The sequence below is a fragment of the Guillardia theta genome, assembly GCF_000315625.1.
Source record: "Guillardia theta CCMP2712 unplaced genomic scaffold GUITHscaffold_237, whole genome shotgun sequence".
Taxonomy (NCBI): Eukaryota; class Cryptophyceae; order Pyrenomonadales; family Geminigeraceae; genus Guillardia; species Guillardia theta.
This window is the reverse complement of record NW_005434439.1, coordinates 49707-58517: the sequence shown is the minus strand read 5'-3', so window position 1 is coordinate 58517 and position 8811 is coordinate 49707. Positions and strand designations below refer to the sequence as shown.

The following is an 8811-nucleotide window of genomic DNA, read 5'->3' as shown; positions in this document are numbered from 1 at the left end:
GCTCTCGAGCATTCTTCGCGATCGGATCTTCAGCGACTTGACCTGAGTACGTTGCTCACCCTCCTCCTCCTCCCTCCTCCTCCTCCTCATTCCACCTGAGACTCGCAGATCCTGACCTTTTCCTCTTCCTGCTCGTGGTCAGCTGGAGCTTTGCAGCAATAGAGCAGCGACCTGTTCAATGAGATCAAGGCTGATGCGGATGATCTCGTAAGCAGCCTGAGCCTGTTGAAATCATCACAACGGTTTCCCGTCATCGCCGCTTACAAGTCTCTTCTGTCTATATGCTTCTGCTTGAAACGTCTCCGCGTCGCTCTTGGCAGCCTGCCAGGCGTGTCATCGCTCCTCTCCTCCTCTCCTCTCCTCTCACTGTCTGCCCCTGCTTGAACTGTCTGCTGACGCTCAGCCCAACAGCTGCCCAGCAGGTCAGGAAGTGTCAAACTTGGCCGACGCTGTCAAAGCAGGGAACGCAACCTGCAAGTCTGGCCCCATCGGCTTTGGACTGCATGATGGACGCGCTGTTCTCCGCCTTTGACTTCTGCGACCTCGCAGTTTCCAGCTCATCCTTGAGCACTTTGATCATCTGCCAGCTCCCCAAGTCAGTGACAGCGGCTGCATCATTCGATTCAGGAGACCTTGGCGGCATCATGGGCGAGATGCTGGAACATCGAGGCCTGTTTCTCAATCCCCATCCTCTCGTTGTGAAGGTCTCTCTTCTTCATCCGCACCTGGTCCACCACACGTCCGTAGTAGAGCTGCTTCAGCTGCGTCAGAGCAATCTTCCTCGACATCGCCTTCTGCCGCTCCAGCCGCTCAGCCTGGAGCTGCCTCGACCGTTCTGCCTTTGCCGCCTCCGCTTTATCGGCCGAGGCTTTTTTTGCCTGCGCTTCCCTCATCTCCGCCTCTTTCTGCGTCCTCGCCATCTCGGGGTCATCGGGGTTGGGAGAGAGTCCCCAGGAGGGACGGGGCCTGCTCCGCCTGTTCACCGCCACCTCCTCCACCACAGCTTCGCTCTCTGGCGTCATGAACCAAGTCATGACCTCCTTGACGGCTTGATCGACGAACTTGACTGACGATAGCAGAAGGTCAGAGGGGACAGGGAGGGAAACATGAAAGTCTTTGACAGTGAAACATCAATTTCTTTGACAGTGAAACATCAATTTCTTTGACGCTGCTTACCAAGCTCGTTCTCGTCCTGTCAAAGACAAACAAATTAGCCACCAACCAGCGCTGCCCTTGGAAGTCCTCTCACCTTCGGCTGTCGGTCCGTAAACTCGTCGGCCATGGTAGATCCGGTCGGTCACAACTGAGGTAGCAGCACTGCAGCTACCTATGAACCAAGATTGTCAGATCGTTCAAGACTTCAACAGACGCTCTTTAGACAACAACTCTGCTAAAAGATCACTCTCCCTTTCTAACCATGGAGAAAGTGATATGCGAAAGGATAGGGGAACGCTTGAATCCTTCTAGGTACTAACACAATTGCCTCTTCTCTCATCTTGGACGGTGTAGCTGAATTGCCAGAGCTAATCAAAAGCTTGCCAAACTGCGCTCTCCTTCGCTCTCCTTCTTTCTCCTTCGCTCTCCTTCGCTCTCCTTCGCTCTCCTTCGCTCTCCTTCGCTCTCCTTCTTTCTCCTTCGCTCTCCTTCGCTCTCCTTCGCTCTCCTTCGCTCTCCTTCTTTCTCCTTCGCTCTCCTTCGCTCTCCTTCGCTCTCCTTCGCTCTCCTTCGCTCTCCTTCGCTCTCCTTCGCTCTCCTTCGCTCTCCTTCGCTCTCCTTCGCTCTCCTTCGCTCTCCTTGTCTCCATTCGTCTCTTCCCTTCTTTTCATTTTTTTGACTTTTTTTCTTGAAGCTCTGAGGCGAACCATGCAGCCTACCGAGACACCCCACCCCCAAATCATAAATTTTACAGGGGTATAATAACCTTGTATGACCCTACCCTGAATTTCCGACAGATTTATCGAATAAATCACCCCTATCTTGACTACCCCACCTTCAGTATCTCCACAGTCCCCACCTGCAATACTGTGACTTACCTAGTACCCATGATCTTCAATACATCTTCCAGTAGGAATGTAGGGTGGAGGTAGGTACCCTACCCATCTTGAATCACATTCACCCCACCCCTCCCTTGGACCTCCGGCATAATTCGGTCAACGGCTGCCAGGGATGGCAGTTGAAGACCACCCTACCCCCCTATCAGCAAAGAGCTCTTTCACCACCCCATACCCCCTTTCTTTAACCTTACCCAGGGTCCTTCTACTACCACCCCTACTATATATCATGAAAGTCAAGGTGTTATACCCCCTACATCCCCAAAGTCACTACACCCCCACCTGTTCGACCTACCACCCCCTTTAGGCCTCCACTACGTAGCTCATAGGACCCCTACCCTCCCACTCCATTACACCCCTCGATCCAGCCACCCACGTTGATTTCACACACCCCAAATATCCTTATACTACCCCTACCTTTACCCATAAAATACCCCTATGCACACATGAAATTGTCACCCACTACCCACTCTTACTCACCCCCTACCCCCTATTTTTCATGCCGACCTCCTCCGATCCCCTAACGTGTGGGTGAAGATGCAGGAGTAGCAGAGATCATGACGGGAGAGGAGGGAGGAGGGAGGAGGGAGGAGGGAGAAGAGCGAGGAGCACGAGCAGAGAGTGATAAGACGAGGAAGAGATAGGGGCATGGCTGCATGCGGATAAGAGAGAGAAGGAGGACGAGGGGATCAAATCGACTGGGATCGGCCAAAAGAGATCCGACGAATCGGCAAGGGGCTATAAGACGAATGATGATAGGGTGATAGACGCATGAGGGGAACGATGTGAATGCAGGAAGATAAAGGAGAGGAAGTGGAGGTGAATGTAAGAGAAACAGAGAGACAGAGAGACAGATAGACAGATAGATAGATAAACTTGGATCAGAAGCAAGCAGAAGGTCTTTAGGAGGAGGCACTGGAGTGTAGGCGCTGGAAACGAAGTAAAGGAGTGAAGAGGATAGGGGTCGTGCATCAAGATTATGTTGCAAGGACGAGATCTTGAAGCAATGAGGACGAGGTGGTATGAAAACTTAGTTGAAATGGCGATGGAGAGGACGAGGGAAGGAGAAAGAGCTGGAGACAAGTTTGTTGGATGTTGTTGCCATCTGACTTCTCCATCTTGGGTTGGACTGAGAGATTTTCTGCTGCAGATCCATGCCTTGCTCCCTGTAAAAAGTCCTAACTGTAAATTATCTGTCGAAACACTTGTCTCATCTCGCTGCTACTCCACCTCGCCAACTTCCTCAAGGATGGAGAAGATTTTTGCTGAGGTGCAGAAGAGGCCTTTCAGCATGAAGAAGCTTCCCAAGGAGAGCATCAAGAACGTGTGGAACAGCCTCAGTCAAGTCCTCTGCAACACTCTGCGGTCAGGAAAGGTTGGAACAAATGATTGCTGCTGCTGCTGCTCGTTACTCGTTCTCCTCCTCACTCAAATTGATCTCAGGGGTTGGCGCTGGCGAATTTTGGGGTTTGGAGTTTTCATGTTGATCCGTTAGATCTTGGAACCCAGAAGAAGGTGCGTTTTCCTCCTGCTGCTCCTCGTCCTGCTGCTCGTCCCCCGTCCTCCCTTCTCTTTCCGATTTGGTCCGGAGTGTCCTGCCCCTGGCTCCTTTCTAACCTATTGTCTTCTCTCCAATCTCCATCTCCTCACCGTGCTCGCTCTCTCAAATCTCAACCATTCCTGCTGCTCGTTTCATCGCCTGCTGCTCCTCACCTCCCTCTCAGACTCTTCGCACTCCTGTCTTCACCCTCTCCGAGAAGTTCGCGCGGCAGTACAACTTGAGATTCTCCCGGAGACCCTCGAGCATCAGCGGCTCCATCCCCGTCCGCGATCTGAACCTCGTCGCTATTGCTAACATGGCGGGAGAGTCCCGAGACACTGTCAGGTACTCCTCCTCCTCCTCCTCCTCCTCCTCCTCCTCCTCCTCTTGTACTCCCTTCTCGTTCTCCGCTTCTCTATCTTCTCCGTCCCTTCCTCCCCCGTCGTTCTCACCCTTGACAAGTTGCGGCAGTGACGTGCTCAAGGATATTGTCATGTACGCGGGGGAAGCTGCCATGTCCGGGGGGTCCATCCGGCTGGAGTTCTACGGGGTGGGGTCGTGGACGTGCCAGGGAGGAAGCAGCAGATTCGTTTTCTCCCCGCAGTTCGACGGGATCTTCGAGAGTCATGACCGTCCTCGCACGACCCACGGAGTTCTCCCTCCCTCCCCCTCCGTCTTCGCTCGCTCTCGTCCTCGCTCCTCCCGCTGGATTCCCCCGACGCCTCCCCGATCTCGTCCGCACAGCTCCGGCGCACTGCAAGAGCAGCAGGCGATCCTCAGCCCCTCCTCAGACCGTCGCAAGGCCACACCAAGCAGGGAGGAGCTGCAGGAGCAGGCGAACTTCCCCTCGCGCCCGTTTTCCAACCAGAGCGCGAGGAGCGCGAGGAGCGTCGAGCGAGACCTGGTGGCAACTCCGAGCAGCGGCAAGAGACTGAGAATCTCGCAGCGGGGGGAGGAGGGGGAGGGCGTGCGGGTGGTGCGGGTAGAGGAGCAGGGGCTGAAGGCGGAAGAGCTGGAGATAGTGATCCGGAACGGGGAGCTGCTAGTGCTGCAGGAGAGCATCGGGTTGCATCGAAACTTCCCACTGAGCAGCAGGGCTGATGTGGAGAAGATCGAGGCAGCGATCAGGCAGAGGACGCTGGAAGTTCGGATCCCCGACAAGACGCAGGGCCTCCGGTCGTTCTACGACAGTCAGATTAGAGAGAGGGACGGGATCAAGAAGCTGGAGGAGGAGGTGGACACCCTCCTGCTGGAGCAGACGAAGAAGAGGAACGAGGCAGCGCTGGAGAGCGAGAAGGAGATGCAGGACGCCAGGAGGAGGGCGAGGAAGGAGATTGAAGACTTCAACCGCAAGCTCATCACTCAGAAGCAGCAGAGGAGGAACGTCTTCGAGCCCGAGTCCTGCGGCTTCCTCCTCTACAACCGCACCGAGGCCAAGAGCAAGTCCCTCCCTCCCCAAGTCCTCCGTTCGCTCCTCGACGCTCAGGTGAGGGACAAGAAGCAGCTGGTGGAGCAGACGAAGGAGGCGGAGAGGGAGCAGGTGATGCGCGAGACGGAAGAGCTGAGGATCTCGCTGGAGGAGGAGGAGAGGAAGGCGAGGGAGGAGAAGCGGAACGCGCAGCTGGCAAGGAGGGAGGAGCTCAGGCAGCAGGTCGAGACGCTGCAGCCCCGCCTGCCAGGAGCCTTCTCGGCGCTGTGCAACTTCCCGAGGAGGGACGAGGAGGCTCAGCTGCGGGAGCTCAAGAAGAAGGAGGTGAAGAAAGTCTACGACGAGGTCCTGGAGATGGTCAACACCCGCGAGATGCAGAGCATGCAGCTCAAGAAGACGCAGAACTTGCAGGAGATGGAGGAGATGGAGGAGATCAAGCAGTCCATCGAGGAGGAGCAGGAGGAGAAGCGCAAGTTCGATATCACGCAGAAGCTCACCAACAGAGAGACATGGCGGAAACAGATTAACGACAAGCGCGAGAAGGTTTGTTTCTGCTTCATGCTGTCCTCTACTCGTCTTTTATTGCCCTTCGTCCTCCTCTTGTTTTTCCTCGAGCTCACAGCCCTGCAGGTCCGGTCGCAGCTCGTTCAGGGTCAATACGCCACGAGTTTGCCGGTGGGCGAGGCTGAGCTGGGGCTGACGCGATCGATCCGACCGGAGGTGGTGGCGGCATGAGGAGGGTGCACCCCTACTGGGAGGTCGAACCACCCCCCTTCTCCTCCACCAGCAAGATTGATTGAGTCTCTCTCTTGCTCCAGCTGTCCATGAGCTGGAGATGCTCCAGTTGACTGCCAGCTGCTTGTCATTCTGTTGCTTGTTAGTAGACACAAGTTACCTGAGATGTCCTGGAGAGGCCTCTCCCTCCTCCTCCTCCTCCTCCTCCTCCTCCTCCTCCTCCCTGCTCCTCGCTCCTCTCCCGGCCCCTTTCTCCTCTGTCCGCTGCTTCCCTTCACCACCCCCTTCATCTGCCCCCCGCACCCCCTCTCCGTCCTGCTCCACGAGCTGCCCTCCTCTTTCCTTCCACGCTGGTTCTTCTCTTGTCCTTCCACCTCCTGTTGCTCTTATCTCCTCCAGTCCTCCCCTGAACGCCCACGTCCGTTGCTCCAGGCTCCTTTAATGCAGCGTCAGTATCTCCTGAAAAGAGGAGGAGGAGGAGGAGGAGGAGGAGGAGGAGGAGGAGGAGGAAAAGGAGGAGGAGGACTATGTGTATGTGGCACATGGGGGACTAGAAGTACCTGGCTAGCTGTGCACTGAGTTCCTTCATCTTACTCTCCATCAGCCTCCTCCGGTACTCAACCTCTCGCTCCTCCTGCTCTTCTCGTCTCCGCTGCTCAGCATCGCTGCGCCGATCATGCCGACTGCGTATCAAAGATCCGTCAGCTTACTTCACCAGAGATGGTCCTGCCCTCCACTTGCTCCTTCTCGCTGTATCCTCCCCCTCCTCTCCTCCTCTTGCATCACCGAGCTTCCATGAGGCACTCGCAGATCTCGAGTAGCTTGCAGATGTAAATGCGCAGGTCATTCTCACTCGCCGACATGTAGTTGATCCTGCAATGGTGGAGAAACTCTGCGACACGTTCGATCACTTTAGGGTCTTCTCCTCTCCTTCCCCCATCCTCCTCCTTCTCTCCCACCTCCTTTCCCCTCCCTCCCTCGCTCATTCCCGCCTTCTCCTAACGTGCTGTACTCACCTGAAAACTCTTCGTGGGGATCGAACGCTGCTGCCCGCACCTTGTCCGTTGGCGACTTCAAACCCCTCGCAGTCCTCCCTTCCACTGTCTCCTCCCTCCTCCCTCTTCCTGTCTTTCCTCCCACTCTTTCCACCACCTCCCTCGCCTCCTCTCTCCTCCGAGCTGTGGCAGGCCTTGTCTTTTGCTGTACAGCAGGACTGCAAGTGACGTGAGCAGCAGCGGTGGAGCAGTGAAGGTCGTCACCGCGAGGAGGAGGAGGGAGAGGGAGCAGAGGGTCGGCTGTCTCGCAGTGATTCCATCCATGTCGTGTTCTGAGCGAGGATGACCCTCTCCTTGCCGAGCGGCGACCTGCCGTCGAGAGCGAGAAGGGAGCTCACGGTCTGCCTCGCTCTCACCGGCTCCTCCCTGCTGTACGCCATGCTATGGTTACGAAGACAAACAAGGGGGGGGGGGGAAGTGCAGGAGGAAAAGGGCAGGACAATGTCGACAAGGAGGACAAAGAGGATGAGTAAGAGGAGGAGTAAGAGGAGGAGGAGGAGGAGGAGGAGGTGGAGGAGGAGGAGGAGGAGGAGGAGGGAGTCAAGACCTTCTGCGTGATGGAGCGGACGACAGTCTGGAATGACGAACGACCTTGCTATCAGCGCTTTTCATGCTCATGTTGAGATCTCCTTTATCACTTATGAATCCTCATGACGTGTTTGCCTGCGATCTTAAACCAACTTCAGAGGAAGTTCAACTACGTTGCTGTCATGTTGAAGCCTTCTGATCTGATCTTCTCTGATCTCCTCTTCGCATGTCCTCGCATCTAATCTCTCGTCCTCTTCCCACCTCTGCTCTGCCCCTCTCTGCCCTTCTCTGCTCTGCTCCTCTGCTCTGCTCTGCTCTGCTCTGCTCTGCTCTGCTGAGTCCGGCTCTGCTCTTCTCGTCTCGTCTCCTCTCCTCTCCTCTCTCCTCCGAGTCCTCTCCTCTCTTCTCCTCTCCTCTCCTCTCCTCTCTTCTCTCTCCCCTCCCTCCTCGCCATGGTTTAGGATCAGTTCGGATGCTACAGGTGAGGCTGTGGGTTGCCACCGAAAGTTCCGCAATGTCGGTCCCGGCCCCCTCGGAGGGGTGGGGTACTTCTGGTCAAAGTAACGGGTACTTTAGATTTCGACTTGTGACTTCCGGTGTTGGAAATTCAAAATCTTGCCCGGAAATGGTCATGAGCGGGGATGAGGCTTGTCGGGCATTGGCCCCTCCTCCTCTTTCCCCCTTTCCCTCTTTCCCTCTCCTCTCCTCCTCTCTCCTCCTCCCTCCCCTCCCCTCCCTTCACCTTCCATCCTGGTCATCTCTCCCTTCTGCTCCTCTGATTCAAGCTTGTGCTGATCTTACCATCCCAGCTTTCTAGTTTCTTCATTTCCACACCCCGAATCGCCTTTCATCAGATTTCGTCTTGAGCTTGATCGACACAAGAATGATTTATGATGAAAGCCTGCAAGCTTCCAATCTCAGGAGGTGCAGCATGTCAGTCTCGTGTATCTTGCCACTCCTCCTCCTCCTCCTCCTCCCTCGCACGTCGGCTCTGCAGCAGCATACCTCTGTCCAAGAAGCACCTAGTGGCAGTCTCGTGCAGCAGCCACTGACAGCAGACTTCGTTGTTCGCAGTGCCATCGCTGGAGGCTTTGCCGGCATGGTGCGGAGAGTTTTCTCACCTTCTTGCCTCACGAGTCGCTTGGCAGACGCTAGAGCTAGCCTTATATCCTCTTGACACCATCAAGACCAGGATACAGACAAGGCAGGCCTCGAGCAGGAAAGAACTTTTCAAGGACCTCTTCAAAGGTTCTGCTCCCTGCTCATCGCCCCGTCTGCTCACCAGTCGGGCAGGGAGTCTGGGGGCTTGTGCGGGCATCATTCCGTCCTCGATCTTGTTCTTCATGGCCTATGTATGCTACCCCCCGGATTGAAACGATATTGCCTGAGATCGGAAACTTGACAAATCTAGAATTCTTATCCCTCCGGGAGAACAACATTCAGATGTTGCCTTATGAAATGGGTTTGCTGACC

The 8811-nt window shown here is 55.6% G+C and overlaps 3 protein-coding genes across 3 annotated transcripts; 2 read left to right on the top strand and 1 right to left on the bottom strand.

The window, feature by feature from the left end:
• Positions 1-95: 95 nt before the first annotated feature.
• Positions 96-1282, bottom strand: GUITHDRAFT_148730 (hypothetical protein; the record flags this gene model as incomplete). Its single annotated transcript, XM_005819232.1, has 7 exons — positions 96-128; positions 172-222; positions 265-321; positions 368-411; positions 472-580; positions 633-1061; positions 1250-1282. Coding segments are annotated over 7 exons (756 nt in total), but the record flags the coding sequence as incomplete, so codon positions are not given.
• A 1917-nt stretch (positions 1283-3199) lies between these two features.
• On the top strand, positions 3200-5920 carry GUITHDRAFT_166737 (hypothetical protein). Its single transcript, XM_005819231.1, has 5 exons — positions 3200-3426; positions 3495-3566; positions 3776-3936; positions 4063-5563; positions 5651-5920. Exons 1-5 carry the CDS (start codon positions 3301-3303, stop codon positions 5753-5755), a joined length of 1965 nt encoding a protein of 654 aa, XP_005819288.1. The 5' UTR covers positions 3200-3300; the 3' UTR covers positions 5756-5920.
• A 2349-nt stretch (positions 5921-8269) lies between these two features.
• GUITHDRAFT_148728 (hypothetical protein) lies at positions 8270-8711 on the top strand (the record flags this gene model as incomplete). Its single annotated transcript, XM_005819230.1, has 3 exons — positions 8270-8440; positions 8487-8586; positions 8632-8711. The coding sequence occupies 3 exons, from the start codon at positions 8270-8272 to the stop codon at positions 8709-8711; spliced, it is 351 nt and encodes a 116-aa protein (XP_005819287.1).
• Between the last annotated feature and the right edge of the window lie 100 nt (positions 8712-8811).